General features: G+C 42.7%; 1 protein-coding gene across 3 annotated transcripts in view; it reads left to right on the top strand.

The window, feature by feature from the left end:
* The window catches only part of LOC144605390 (putative helicase MOV-10), a 75,367-nt gene extending 60,537 nt beyond the window's left edge, over positions 1-14,830 (top strand). For all 3 annotated transcript variants that reach the window (XM_078420562.1, XM_078420560.1, XM_078420561.1), the window contains exons 15-22: positions 546-651; positions 1,737-1,854; positions 3,426-3,617; positions 4,662-4,736; positions 5,412-5,537; positions 6,844-6,932; positions 11,497-11,615; positions 13,599-14,830. In XM_078420562.1, the coding sequence (XP_078276688.1) occupies positions 546-651; positions 1,737-1,854; positions 3,426-3,617; positions 4,662-4,736; positions 5,412-5,537; positions 6,844-6,932; positions 11,497-11,615; positions 13,599-13,663 (890 nt within the window). In that variant the 3' untranslated portion in view covers positions 13,664-14,830. The remainder of the gene's footprint in view (positions 1-545; positions 652-1,736; positions 1,855-3,425; positions 3,618-4,661; positions 4,737-5,411; positions 5,538-6,843; positions 6,933-11,496; positions 11,616-13,598) is intronic.
* The last annotated feature ends 364 nt before the right edge of the window (positions 14,831-15,194 follow it).

Here is a 15,194-nt window from a genome sequence, read left to right as displayed (position 1 = left end):
GATGTACGCTATCTGTGGGAGTCCAGCAATGTTTTAGCCTAGGATTGTCTATTGTGTTTTGAACTTCCCAGCTATCTTGGTTTGACCAGGAGGCATTCCTCTGTACACTGACACCTAGTGGCCAGACAGATATTGCCTGGTACTACTTGTAGTGGGATAAACGTCGCAAAATGTTCCAGGATTCTTTATGGTGGAATAATTGGGCATAAACAGATACATGATGCACATTAGGAAAAGCAACTGAAAGGTATGTTCTCAGGTTAGGAAGGGAAATGAATGGGGAGTTTGTGGTGTCAATTCCGGAATCTGAATCTGCAGGCCAGTCATGAGAGGAAAGGCATGTAATTTGCACTGAATTTTGAATTGGAGGCACATGGATCTGCAGAGGTGCTGGGGACGAAACTCTGGAGCAATTCAACCACATAAATAATTGTTTTGAATAAGTGTTGTATTCCCCGAGAGAAGTAAATCAAGATTTGATCCCAGCCTTACTTTCCGGCTGAAGAGGTCGTCTGTGAGTGAGAGTAACGCATTCTGCCTTTCAGACTTGTCTTTGCTGGAGCGGTTAATGAATGGAAACACACTCTACCAGAAGAATTCAGATGGATCCTACAATCAAAACTTTGTAACAAAACTTCTACGTAATTACAGGTGCGACCCGTGTAGCTTTTTGTCTACAAAAAAAGTATATGCCTGTGATGTCTAGGAGCCATCCTCTGACTAGACTAGGGGGTCTGAACTATTTCCGGTGAACTTTCCCCTTCCTTTGGAATATGGTTACAGTTATCTTCTGATGGCTCACCCAAGTTCTCACTGTTAGATGAACAAGTCTTGCTGTGGGGTTTATCGTTTTGTTAGCTACTTAACCGCTGTGCACTGCATAAAAGTCGTATCCTTTTCTTCCTGTTCTTTCCCGCACTTCGATACTTTACCAGAGCCTTTTTTTTAAGCTTCTCTTCCTCCATTTGGTTCTTTGGAGAACTCTGTACCTTGCCCAACAGCTACACGTTATCTGCCATCTTATATTGACATTGTCCGCAGTGCATAGTGGCTGTCACTTCTTGTCCTATACTCTCAGAATCTCTTTGGCCTCCTATTCTGTTTCACATAGCCCAACGCAAACTCTAGGAACAGCAAGTCATCTTCTGAATTGGCATGCTGCAATTCTTGGGAGTCTAGTATATTCAGTAATTTCAGATAACCTGCCATTCCTGTTTGGGTATCAATTCTGATTTAAGGAAAGCCACCAAGTTAATAAGTTTTTCTATCTCCTCAGATGCTTCCTGATATTGAACTCTTCTCCCAGGCCAATTTCTCTGGCAAGGAGTCCTTGACAACCTGTCCTCCAGTCTCCAACATTCCTCCTCCTCTTGGACTTCCCCTGCTGGGCTTTCACACTCTGGGCCTTTTTAATTTCTATTAGCTGGTAAGACATCTCTCCTGAGATGCTGCCTGACCTGCTGAATTACTCCAGCATTTTGTGAACTACACACAACCATCTGGACTTCTCCACTCCCCATTCCAATCACATCCCCTCTGAATATGCAGCCCCTGCTCACTCAATAACAATCCCAATAATGTAATCCAACCCAAAGGCTAACTAACCTCTACTATGCTGAGGCCAGGCGCTAACACTCAAACATCTCTTCACACCTATGCCTTGACCATGGCACAATGAGAAGGTCTTGCTGCATGTTTGACTATTTACAGTAGTGTTTGTGGTTGCTGTTTATTAGATCCCATCCTCAGATCCTCAAGATTCCCAATGAATTGTTCTACGAAATGGAGCTGGAAAATCACCAGGATCCATTAGTCAGCAACTCTTACTGCCAGTGGGAACATTTGCCAAAGAAGGTACGCTTAATTATATGAAAAATTATGTTTTACAAGAAACTGTAACTGAACGGAAAATGACGAACAAAATTCAGTGCTGAAAAATGAAAAACATGAATAATTGGCTAGCATTTTAGCAGCATTGTGTGGAGGAAGTTCTGGGATTTGGACCTATTGATAAATGATCGGCAGGGTGGCACAGCGGTAGAGTTGCTGCCTTACAGTGCTTGCAGTGCCAGAGACCCGGGTTCCATCCCCACTATGGGTGGTCTGTAGGGAGTTTATGTTTTTCCTGTAACCTGTGTGGGATTTCTCCGAGATCTTCGGTTTCCTCCCACACACGAAAGATGCACAGGTTTGTAGGTTAATTGGCTTGGTGTATGTGTAAATTGTCCCTAGTGTGTGCAGGATAGTGTTAGTATGTGGGGATCACTGGTCGGTGCGGACACGGTGGGCCGAAGGGCCTGTTCCTGCTCTGTATCCCTAACTAAACTAGTTTCTCTTCTTTCTCACCCACCACCTCCTCTCACGCCTGACGGATCCCTCCTTGTTATCGGCGACCCGTCCTCCACCGACTGCTGGGACTCGCGCTGGCCCAGCGCTCACACCATCATGGCCTCCGGTCCCTCACTTCAGCTCCCAGGAACATGTTTCCATTACAGAATTGGCCCACTTCATCAGTGCTAATGATTATGATGTATGAGAATTTCTTTATACATTTACTATAAATACATCATAATCAACAGGACTAACTAACCGGGCCAGGTGGGCCAATCCGGTAATGGAAAAATATTGTTCTTATGTTAAAATACTCCTAAATTCGTACACATTGGTACACATGAATCAGATTAACGGTGTATGTGTAACTTGTCCCTAGTGTGTGTAGGATAGTGTGCTAAATTAATGCTATGTTCCATACTTTAGGTCTCTTTCTCCTTTATCTTCCTCCCACCATGCCATGTCAAACTCGACCCTGAAGTGAAAACATCCATCGACCGTCATAATATGAAAGGTCTCCCTGGGTTACTCTTCATCCATGCAAAACATACTTTAGTGTGATCTCTTTCCTGTTGGATCATTTTGTTCTAGTACAGAGACCACCTCGAGACAATGTTAACATTGCACTGAGGTTACCCGGTTTTCCAGATTACAATTTGGCTTGTGGGTGTAACTGGCATTGATGGCTTTTTTCTGCAAGAAGATCCTGTGGTAATAATGCCCTCTCTCGCATGCATAGGGTATGAGACAATGGTCTATGCTGGATGAGTTACAGAACAGTTATGAGGCAGCTCGCATTGCTGTGGATTGGACTGATGCATAAACTAGTTGTGGTGAATCAGATGACTTGTGCTAGAATTGATTGCCTTGTATTCACTTTCATCTTCATTCATGTTCAGTTTCTGAAGACAATATAAACTATTCCAGAGAGCAAACTGGTGTTTTTGAGCAAGACTGATCACGTTGGGTTGTGGGGGGGGGGGGTGGAGGAAAATTTAGTAACTGGTCACTGTGCCAAATATTAAGTTGGTTTTGTGTGCACTCAGCTTGTTTCAGTGATTGGGATCCTGATGCTGAATGTTTTGGAATTCTAGGATTTCCCGTTAATCTTCCACGGAGTTCTTGGACTAGATGAGAGAGAAGAAAAGAGCCCGTCCTTCTTCAATGTTGATGAGATTGATGAAGTGCTGCTCTACCTCAAATACCTGCTGACCAACCAGGGGAAGAAGGGAATCGCCAAGATTTCGCCCAAAGAAATTGGTGTGATTGCTCCGTACAGGAAACAGGTTTGGAAACGCCACTTTCAATGGAATGTTGATAAATATCTTCTAGGGAATATGCAAGGAAAGTCGTGACTGGCCACTGTTCCCACCACCTTTTTCCATGGCATCATCTTCACTTAAATAACATTTGTTCAACTTCTTGGTCCATCTGCCACCCAAGACTAGATCGCCATAAAATTTAAAAAATCCTTGTCCCTCCCTGATTATCTGCTTGCCCAGAATATTCTGACAATGTAGACACTCTGCCTTTCTGTTATCACAACAGCTCAGTGTACACTCGCCCTAATCTACGCCTCTGCCCTTTTCCCCAAAACTCTCCTAAAGACTGCTTTTTTCAAGTATTTATCTAATTGTTGTTGTTTAATCTGTGTCCACCATTCTTTAAGACTGAGTGGACACGATCACAAAAAAAAATTCTCTCCTGTTTCTTTTCTCAATTACCTTTTTGAAAGGACCTTTTCAACATCAAAAATGTTCACCACACATCTGAGATGCACATGCTGGTTTAAAGTGACAACAAATGGGAGATGCTTTCTGCAGATTAAGGTTCTGGAGGCTTAACCTGAGGTGGAGCTTGGTGGAAGGATGTCCAGTGAATGGGACCCATTTATCCACAGTCACGACTGGCAATGATGAGGTGTACTGATGTGATGTGCGAGAGGCTGGGATGGAACAAACGGTAGTTAAGAGATGCGAGTTAAAGTAGATAGACACATCATTGGAAGTTGATCAGTTGGAGGAAGCTTGCTTAAAGCTCTCTCCTTGCTGACTAGATCTCTCCCCATCACTATATCTTGGGGGAAGCCGGAGCCAATTTTGCAGCCCTTGCACACTTGTCAAGATCATCTGAGAACTTGGCGACATTTTTAAGTTCTATTTATGAGACAAGGATACTAAGGGTGTACAGAATTAAGAAATGGCCGATGCAGATTGACATGGTCTGGCTGAATTTCGGAATGTGATCAAGGAAATGAGTGGTTGCTCTTGTGTTATTCACCACCAGAGGGAACTCTTTCAGCAGTTCTTGATTTATCTTAATTTCTGCAGGTGGAGAAAATCCGTAGAGCAATAAACGTGGTGGACAGGGAGCTGAAGGGGATGAATGACATCAAGGAATTGAAGGTATATGTTCCTGAAGTGTCTGCAAATGTCGCATTCTTTCCCTGGTTTCTTTCTTGCCCTTTTCTCACTAATTAGATCTTTGTTTACGTTGTGATGGCAAATGGTTACAAGTTGTTGCTGGAGTAAAGTACATTACTGCACTCCCAGATAAAGTGCTGGATTTTAAAATTCTCATCATTACAAACCTTCCCTCCCTGTCTCTGAAACCCTTCAATCTTTGTATCTCAAATTATTGCCTCTTGAGCATATCCAGATTTAATACCTGTATTATTATGGCTGGCCATAGCTTTGAAATTGCTAAGCTTTGCTTTGAAATGGCTAAGCTTTGAAATTGCTGGCCTAACATTTTCCACCTCCTCAAAACCTACCTGTTATTCCTGATACTCAAAACTCTGGTCCCAATAGCAATAATATCTAGTATAAGAAAATGACTGCAGATGCTGGTACAAATCGATTTATTCACAAAATGCTGGAGTAACTCAGCAGGTCGGGCAGCATCTCGGGAGAGAAGGAATGGGTGACGTTTCGGAAACGTCACCCATTCCTTCTCTCCCGAGATGCTGCCCGACCTGCTGAGTTACTCCAGCATTTAGCAATAATATCTAGCTAGTTTCAGTTGCTGCTCGAGTTACGTAAGGACATTGCATTGTTCTGAAATTTAATGAATTTCACTAGGTGGGGTCAGTGGAGGAGTTCCAGGGCCAGGAGCGGAAGGTAATCATCATCTCCACTGTGCGAAGCAGCTCGGACTACCTACAGATGGATGAGAATTTCAACCTGGGTTTCCTCAAAAACCCAAAGGTACTTTGACACAACTTTCTCCATTCAGCATCTCATTCTCCACCACACCTTTATATCGTACTCTTCTCCAACTCACCACTCCCATACTGTGGTCAGCCTGGGCTAGTCTGCGAACTGCCTTACTACAACAAGATGGGGGAAAAAAGAACTTGTCTTTAGGAAGTCCTGAAAGAAGTTGTAGTCAATTTAGTACTATTGCTGTAGATTACAGTTGTTCCTTGGAAGTGTGAAAATCCTTTGCAAATGGCAATTTGGTCATGTCCATACAATCTGGCTTTAGGTGTTGGTTGGGAGCTCAATATACATCCCTGGAACGCTGTTGCTTCAGTTTTAGCTGTGCTATGGAATCCTGAGAAGATGGTTTAACACTTCAAATGAAAGAAGGCAATTCCAATTTGACAGCATCCTTTTATGATTGAACACAGATTATGTGCATTGGGTTTGAAAGGGAGGTGAATACTCAACATTCTGACTTGGCATAACTAGTGTCTGCTGAGCTGAGTCTTGGTCCTCTCTATAGGATATTTATTATGTCTAGAGTTGTACAAAATGTGTCCTTCAAATCACCATATATCCTTGCCAACAGTCACAGTGATAGACTGGAAACAGGCCCTTTGGCCCAACTTGCCCACACCGGCCGACATGTCCCAGTTACACTAGTCCCACCTGCCTGCGTTTGATCTATATCCCTCTGAACTTGTCCTATCCATGTACCTGTCTAACTGTTTCTTAAATGTTGGGATATTCAACCTTTTTGCCCATCTTTTCTAATCCCGTGTGCATTAGGGGAGGTTGAACAAACTCTGGGTCGTTTATGCTAGAGTATCAGAGGCTGAGTGAGACAAGACCTGATGGAAGTATGTAAAATTGAGGCATAGATAGTTTAGATAGTCGGTCTCTTTCCCAGTGTGGCAATATCAAATACAAGCAGTCATAGATTAAAGTGAGAGGGTGAAAGTTTAAAGGAGATGTATACAAGGCATACTTTTGGACAGCTGTAGCCAGGGAAGGTGGTGGAAGCCACATTTAAGAGACATTTGGAGATGAACAGGCAAGGGAGATGGGAGATGGAGAAGGCAGATGGGATTCATTTGGTTAGTATTGTGATTGGCGCTGACATGGTTGGCTGAAGGTCTTGTTCCTCAGCTCTTCTGTATTCTAATTGTTTTATTCTCTCCCTTTCCCCGTGATATTTTTGTTTCCCTTCACACCCAAAACTAAACCAGATTGGAATACCAAAGAGTGCTGTAAGCAATGTGAAAAAGTGAATGAATCTTTGATTAATCATCTTCCCTCTTTTCAACAGCGGTTTAATGTCGCAATGACCAGAGCCAAGGCCCTGCTAATCGTGGTTGGAAACCCTATAATCCTCACCCAGGATCCAAACTGGAACATGTAGGTGTAGTTTCCTCCCCATTACAAGTAGCCACTGTGGGTGGTAATGCCCCTTTTGATAAGAGGTAAAGGTGACTCATTGTCTTAAGTTCTTGTATCATCTTTAAAAGATGGCCCCAGATAGGGCTGGTGGTGTCACTCAACATTCCAGATAATACTGGAATCTCAAACAATTTAAGGTTAATTTCCAGAACACCGTTTGAAACAATTCAGTGGCGGCAATCGAGACTCCAGGATGGTGTGTTGTCGTCCTGGTGTCATGATCAGTGGCCCAGTGGTAGAGTTGCTGCCTTACAGCACCAGAGACCTGGGTATGATCCTGATTATGGGTGCTGCCGGCACGGAGTTTGCACTTTCTACCTGTAACACCATGGGTTTCCTCTGGGTGCTCCAGTTTCCTCCTGCATTCCAAAGACAGATTTGTAGGTTTATTGGCTTTGGTAAAACTGTCCACAGGCGGGTGAGAGGCTGGAAGTCGGCATGGAAGGAGATGAAAGTTTAGTGGACAAAATGGGTACGAGCTAGGCAGGGAGCATGTTGGGTTGAGTTGCACTTATTTTAATATGAGAGACCTGATAGATAAAGCAGATGTACTCTGTCGATAGGTACATGCGAATGAGACCTGGCTGGCAGCTCAATGTGAAGGAAAAAACCCTACAAATGCTGGTTTAAATCGAAGGTAGACACAAAATGCTATAGTAACTCAGCAGGTCAGGCAGCATCTCGGGAGAGAAGGAATGGGTGACGTTTTGGGTCGAGACCTTTCTTCAGACTGAAGATGGGTGTCGATCCGAAACGTCACCCATTCCTTCTCTCCCGAGATGCTGCCTGACCCGCTGAGTTACTCCAGCTTTTTGTGTCTACTGGCAGCTCAATGTTCCAGGGTACAGGTGCTACAGAAGAGATATTGAGATGTTGCTTTATTCCCCTCACACCAAGGGGAATTCTTTGGAGGCAGCTGGGAGCATTCTGGCTGTCCACATTTGACACTGATATACCATCCATTATGATGTATATTGTGCTACTTGACATGTTTTTTTTTAAAAAGTGACACTTGGTTTTACTCATGAGTTGTGCATATCCCAGTGCAGGCTGTCTCTTGGAAAGGAGAAAGCTGAGGTGCCTAATAAAAATGTATAAAGTTGTGCAAATGTGATGGGGTGAAGAGAAGACAAAATATTCCCACATGGGTGATTCCAAAATCAAAGAATCGTGTTTTAGGAGAAACGTGGAACTATTATGTAGTTGTGCCCAAAGATACTAGAGGAACAAGATGGTCTACTCCGTTGAAATCGCCTATACTGAAGTGTAGTACGCAAAGGAGCCATTTTAGTAGGCAAAACCCGCTGTTCGCTCTGCCTCTCGCAGTGTAATCAGTGTTTTGGGGGAACAGTATGTGTGATGATACCATAAAAATGCAGAATATATCTCATCTATCAATTCACAGATTTTTGTTATTTTTCTTTTAAAATGTTTCTGCAAGATTTTGCCTACTAAAATGGCGTCATGACAAACTACGATCTTGGGGTAGAGTGGCCTATCTTGTTCCTCTAGTATCTTTGGTTGTGCCAAATACCATAGTTATTTAACTTTTGCTTAAACATATCTAGGAAAAAAAACAAGGAAAAAAAAAATAATAAAAGGGTTTGACTGTGTGCTGTGGGAGAAGCTTTGTGGAGCATGTACACTCGTTTTGGCTACTTGTCAAATAGCCTGAAGAATTCCATTTGAATTGTTAATTTGAAATTCCTCTCCAGTCTGAGAGTTTTTGAAGAGGGATGGTCGTTAATTCCTGGGTCAATTGCCTGGTTCCATCTATGGGAGTGTGAGTGTTTCCTTTGGATCAATCCTTGCATGTTGCTTCTCTGGTCACGGTTGATCTGGTCTATTTGGAAAAATCGGGAGAGAAGGCAGCACTGACTACAGCCATCAGTTTTCCCACCTGACCCAAGCCAGAGGTTGCAACATTTTAATGCCTGATCTACCAGGCTGTAGCTGGAATAAAGATGCACTTCTTGTGCATTACCCACCTTTATTCTAGCTACAGAGTGCCATGTGGGAATAGAGTAAGGAGGAACATGGTTGCAGTGAGAATGGAACAAGATTTTGAAAAAATGTAAGTGTGGATTACAAAGGTGGCTGTTCAGGTTACTCACCACCACCCCTCCCAACCCTTCCAAATTTGGTGGAAAGTTTCCGCTTTCTTATTTCGTTCCCACCATTCCGATTTCGTCTCATTTATCCGCAAAATAGTTGGTAATTGCAATTTGGTCGCTAGGGGTTCCGCGAGAAATCCCCCCGCCCTGGAAGTCTCCCTGAAAATGTGGCACCTAGGCTGGGCAAGGCAGCCAATTTCAACCTCATCGGGACTTCCTTGGCCAATCGGTGGGTTGAATTTGCGGCCAGGGCTCTGGAACTTCAGCTCAGCTGGAGCCAGCACATCTATCCCCATCGCCAACTTGCTTGGCCGGCTGGATAAACCAGCAAAGCTCTGGAACCAAGAGTGCCAGAAAATAGTGGTGGAACTGTAATGAGTAAATAGTAAATTTAAGTGCAAGATTATAGAACTAAATTAATTAAGACAGTGTTAAAATATAAAACACAGCAGAAAAGCCAATTACCACCCTTTTGGGCTGATTATCAATTAATTTGCGAATTTACTTCAAGTACTTCCGTATGCTTAGTCGAGTCGCATATATCAACTCTTTGTTCATAACTTAGTCATACATTTTATGACCATTATTCTTTTATTCAAAACCAAGAGAATTGGGATGTGTAAGGAAAAAGCAAAATAGAAAAAACAAAACAATTTTTTCTTTGTAAAAAGTATTTCTGTTCAATAACCTTTCTAAAAATAGCAGAATATACTCATGTACATGTCAAGTCAAGTCAAGTCAATTTTATTTGTGTAGCACATTTAAAAACAACCCACGTTGACCAAAGTGCTGTACATCTGATTAGGTTCCAATGGGAACAAAAAATGAAACATACAGTAGCACGCAAACAGTTCACAGCGCCTCCTCAATGAGCCTCAAACGCTAGGGAGTAGAAATAGGTTTTGAGCCTGGACTTAAAGGAGTTGATGGAGGGGGCAGTTCTGATGGGGAGAGGGATGCTGTTCCACAGTCTAGGAGCTGCAACCGCAAAAGCGCGGTCACCCCTGAGCTTAAGCCTAGACCGCGGGATAGTGAGTAGCCCCCAAGTCGGCCGACCTGAGGGACCTGGAGTTAGAGAGGGGGGTTAGAAGATTTTTGATATGGGGGGGGGGGGGGGAGTGTCCATTTAGGGCTTTATACGTGAATAGGAGGAGCTTGAAGTTGATTCTGTACCGTACAGGGAGACAGTGGAGAGAGGCCAGAATCGGGGTGATGTGGTCCCTTTTACGGGTGCCCGTCAGGAATCTCGCTGCGGCGTTTTGGACCAGTTGCAGGCGGGACAGGGAAGATTGGCTGATCCCAGTGTATAGGGAGTTGCAGTAGTCTAGGCGGGAGGAAATGAAAGCGTGAATGATTTTTTCTGTGTCGTCGAATTGGAGGAAAGGTTTGATTTTAGCTATGGTTCGAAGTTGGAAGAAGCTGGCTTTTACCATAGCGTTGACTTGCTTATCAAATTTTAATGCAGTCAAATATCATGCCGACGCTTTTGACATGCGGTTTGACTAGGCAGGATAGACTTCCAAGACTGCCTGTTATCAATTTGATGGAGTCGGGGGGGCCGAATAGGATGACCTCAGACTTGCTCTCATTTAATTGGAGGAAGTTCTGTGCCATCCAACATTTTATGTCCTCAAGGCAGTGTAAGAGGCTGTTTAAATTTGACTGGGTTTCAGGGGGAGGTAAAGCTGAGTGTCATCGGCATAGCAGTGGAAAGAAATGCCGTGCCTTTGAATGATTTGGCCAAGGGGGAGCATGTATAGAGAGAAGAGAATGGGGCCTAGGATGGAGCCTTGTGGAACTCCGCAGGAGAGGCTAGCTGGAGCAGAGGAATAACTGCCTATGTTGATGGCGAAACTCCTATCTTTGAGGTACGAAGCGAACCAGCTCAGGGCAGTGCCATCAATGCCAACCGCGTACCGGAGACGGTCAATAAGGATGGTGTGGTCCACTGTATCGAACGCTGCGCTGAGGTCGAGAAGGAGCAGGATTGCACAGTCGCCGGTGTCGATGGCGAGAAGCAGGTCGTTGTGTACCTTCAACAAGGCAGACTGTGCTGTGGTGGGCTCTGAAACCTGACTGGAAACTTTCCAGGATGGTGTTTTGGTGCAGGTAGGGCACTAATTGGTTTAGAATTGCCTTTTCAAGGACTTTTGACAGGAATGGCAGTTTGGAAATATGTACATGTAGTCCAAGAACTATAGACTGTTGGAAATAATAGTCTTTTTCACACATGGATGTAGCTCAACGCGTATGCACATATGGCGTGCATACTACTTATTTGCTGAAAAGTTGCATTACACGCTTTGTTATGAATTTTTATGTCATATTTTGAACATCTAAATTATGAATTTGTAAAATCAAATGCTGGGAGGTCTGTTCACCACTGATTCTGGTAATTTCATTGCCAGGTTCCTAAATCACTGCATGATCAATCAAGGTTATACTGGCTACAGATTTGAAGATGATGATGTTGAAAATGACCTCGTTGATCACCTTGATCAGCTCAACCTTGGCACTGAATTAACAGGTGATGACCCAAGCCATTTTGAAGTGGCTATATTTTAGATAAAATCTGTGATCAAACTACAACTAACTCAATGGCATGAATATTGACTTTTCCAATTCAGGTGACCCATTCCCTCAGTTCCTTTCCCACGCTCATCAAGCCACCCAGGTTCTCTTTTCCCATCCATACTCCTCCCCCCTCTATCATTACCTGATTTCAACCCCCCATCACCCACCTGGGTTTCATCTCCCTTTCTTCCATCTACCCAGGAATGATGAGTTAACCTATGATGAGCGTTTGTTGGCACTGAAACATAGAAAATAGGTGCAGGAGGAGGCCATTCTGCCCTTCGAGCCAGCACCGCCATTCATTGTAATCATGGCTGATCGTCCCCAATCGATAACCCGTGCCTGTCTTCTCCCCATATCCCTTGATTCCACTAGCCCCGAGAGCTCTATCTAACTCACTCTTAAATCCATCCAGTGATTTGGCTTCCACTGCCCTCTGTGGCAGAGAATTCCACAAATTCACAACTCTGGGTGAAAAAGTTTCTTCTCATCTCAGTTTTAAATGGCCTCCCCTTTATTCTAAGACTGTGGCCCCTGGTTCTGGACTCGCCCAACATTGGGAACATTTTTCCTGCATCTAGCTTGTCCAGTCCTTTTATAATTTTATATGTTTCTATAAGATCCCCTCTCATCCTTCTGGGCCTGCACTCGCTGGAGTTTAGAAGAATGAGGGGGGGGGACCTCATTGAAACATACAAAATAGTGAAAGGCTTAGACAGAGTGGATGTGGAGTATGTTTCCACTAGGAGAGTCTAAGACGAGAGGTCAAAGCTTCAGAATTAAAGGATGTTCTTTTTAGGAAGGAGATGAGGAGAAATGTCTTTTGTCAGAGGGCGGTGAGTCTGGATTCTTTGCTACAGACGGCTGTGGAGACTAAGTGGATATTTTTACGGCAAAGATTTTTGATTAGCACAGGTGCCAGGTTATGGGGAGAAGGCAGAATGGGGTTAGAAGGGAGAGATAGATCAGCCATGATTGAATGGCAGAGTAGACTTGATGGGCTGAATGGCCTAATTCTACAATTACTTACGACCCATTATCTTTCCCGTATCTGGTTCCACGTCTATCACTTAATTTCGTCCATCCTTCTTGGCTCTATATACTGGCTTTCTTCTCTCCATACTTAGTCCTGATGCAAGATCTTGAGCCGTTATGTTGACCGTCCCTTTGCCTCTGCAAATGGTCCTTGATCTGCTGACTTCTCCCAGCAGTTTTTGCTTCAAATTCCGGCACCTGCAAGTCTCGTGTCCACAAACAACCTCACCCTGCTGCACCAAGATTTTATTTTGGCCATTTAAATGGAATGTGGACTCCTAGAAATGCAATGTAATCTTTTTTATTAAGGTTATACCCTCACTGGGCTCCCACATGAAGAACGGCCTCTTGAATTAGATACAATGCTGGCAGGTCTCTCTGAGAAGGAGGTGTGGCAAGATTTAACACAGATAATATAGATAAGATAACATAGCTTGGCATTCAGAAATTTGTGTCTGAGATATTTGAGTGTGTAGACTACCTTTGATTGGTGTTTGAGAGTATTAAGTTTCAGAAGCTAAATTAAATTACTCAGACAACAGGTACAGCACAGATCTTGAGTGAGTTGAGAAATGAAATGGGGGGAAGATTTTAAAAAGATTTTCCACTTGGTAGTAAATGTGAAAAAACTCAATCTTTCATTTTAAGTTTGAGGGTGAATATTAGAGTGTTAAAATTGCAGATATGTTTAGAGGATAGTAGTAGACAAAATAACTAGGGAATCTATATAATGTAAGGCATGAAGTAGACATTAGCTTGGAAGGGGCATCAATGGAGCTGGTAGTTTGTTCTGACTGCATTTTCTCATATGAAGCACCATTTTTGACTACTGTATTGAGAAAACAACTCTGAACTAGTGGTATATTGTACAAGGAACTGATTATTTGTTTTGGTTTCTCAGCAAATCCTGATGACATCAGCATTGTCCAACAACAGCTGGATCCACAATGGAGGAATGAAGTTTAATTGAATCTGTACAAGAAAACATGTATCACACCCTCACCATTTGAGTGATTTAAAATTGAAGACAATGCTGTCTGTTAGGCAAATCTTTATACAAATATATATATTTAAACCAGTTGGAAATTCATTTCTCAATTGAATCTGGCCCAAAAATAATTTAATAAATTTCAGAATTGTGCAATTTTAATAATTTTCTACTGATGTCTTTTTGTAGTTTTATGTCACTGCTGCAGTTCTAAATTAAGGTTTCTCAGAATATTTTTCTATGGCTGCATTTGTACTGTTTTGGTAAATATTGAAGTGGTTTTTGAGTCTTGTATAATTCAAGTTCCATTGTAAATTGCTTGGGCACTTTGAGACAGACCAGGAATACTCCCCTTTTTGATCAGTTGAACTGGCTTAATTTGATTAAACCCAGGTCGCAGGGCTTGGCAATTAGAATGAGTGTGCATCAACCAAAGATCCTTATGTCGGCAAGCACAGACTTTAGGAAAGTGCAGAATGATTTGTCCAACAACTTTCATAGTTATGTGGCCCATTTCTCTGGGTGACAGCACAACAATAAAACAGGTTGCTAAAATGTGAGTGGGAAATACTTGTCATATCTGCTGCCTAATCATTTGCCTTTGATTAGCGTTTGCTTCATTTAATCAACAGAGAGCTTTTCTCCGAAGTAGTCATCCTCAAATTGGGAAGCAAGTTAAGATGGAGAGAATTTAAAATAGTTGCACGATAGATGTGAATTTCTTTTTTCGTTCCTCCAACACCCAAATCCACGTTTCCTCATTTTTAGTTTCATTAAAGATGAAATGAAAACTACTAAATGTGTTGGCAGTGTGTATCTTGAATATTTTGTCCATGGAAAGTTCAAATAAAGTGTATTGTATAAAATGTTTGAATTTGAGTCTCAATAAATATGGTGGATAAGTTCTGTAAAGAGACCCCAAAAGTATTTGAGGAAGGAAAGTTGGTTGGAAAACTTCCTTTCTTTCTGTTTTACTCCAAGCATTTGATCCTAACCACTGATAAACTTTGGAAGAAGTATACCTCGAGACATTTTCTGCTCATTAATTTCCATGCCGGCATCTAGCATTTCAATTGTTTAAGGTGTTTCCAAATGCCTTGTTATTGGAATTGCCTTTTTTACACTGCCTCCTTTCTTGAACTATTTTTTGATACCTTTCTTTAATAAAAGATAATCTGGTGTTAAGCTTTGGCACTGGCCTTTCCACTTGTAAATTCATTTAAAAATGAGCTACGCCTCTGATCCTGAGAGACAGTCTGGAAAGCTGGAGCAATAGTGGCAGAGAGAGGTTGGGTTGATGGGGCTACTTGTCATACCAGTGAATATTGAAATTGGAATTTGTGCAAGGGCATGGATGACCAGAGCTTAGGCTCATAAGGAATAGGAGTAGAATTAGGCCATTCGGCCCATCAAGTCTACTCCACCATTCAATCATGGCTGATCTATTTCTACCTCCTAACCCCATTCTCCCTCCTTCTCCCCATAACCTGACACCTGTATTAATCAATG

The sequence above is a fragment of the Rhinoraja longicauda genome, chromosome 24 (assembly GCF_053455715.1).
Source record: "Rhinoraja longicauda isolate Sanriku21f chromosome 24, sRhiLon1.1, whole genome shotgun sequence".
Lineage (NCBI taxonomy): Eukaryota > Metazoa > Chordata > Chondrichthyes > Rajiformes > Arhynchobatidae > Rhinoraja > Rhinoraja longicauda.
Note: the sequence above shows the minus strand (reverse complement) of the source record. Positions and strands in the feature narration are given on the sequence as shown.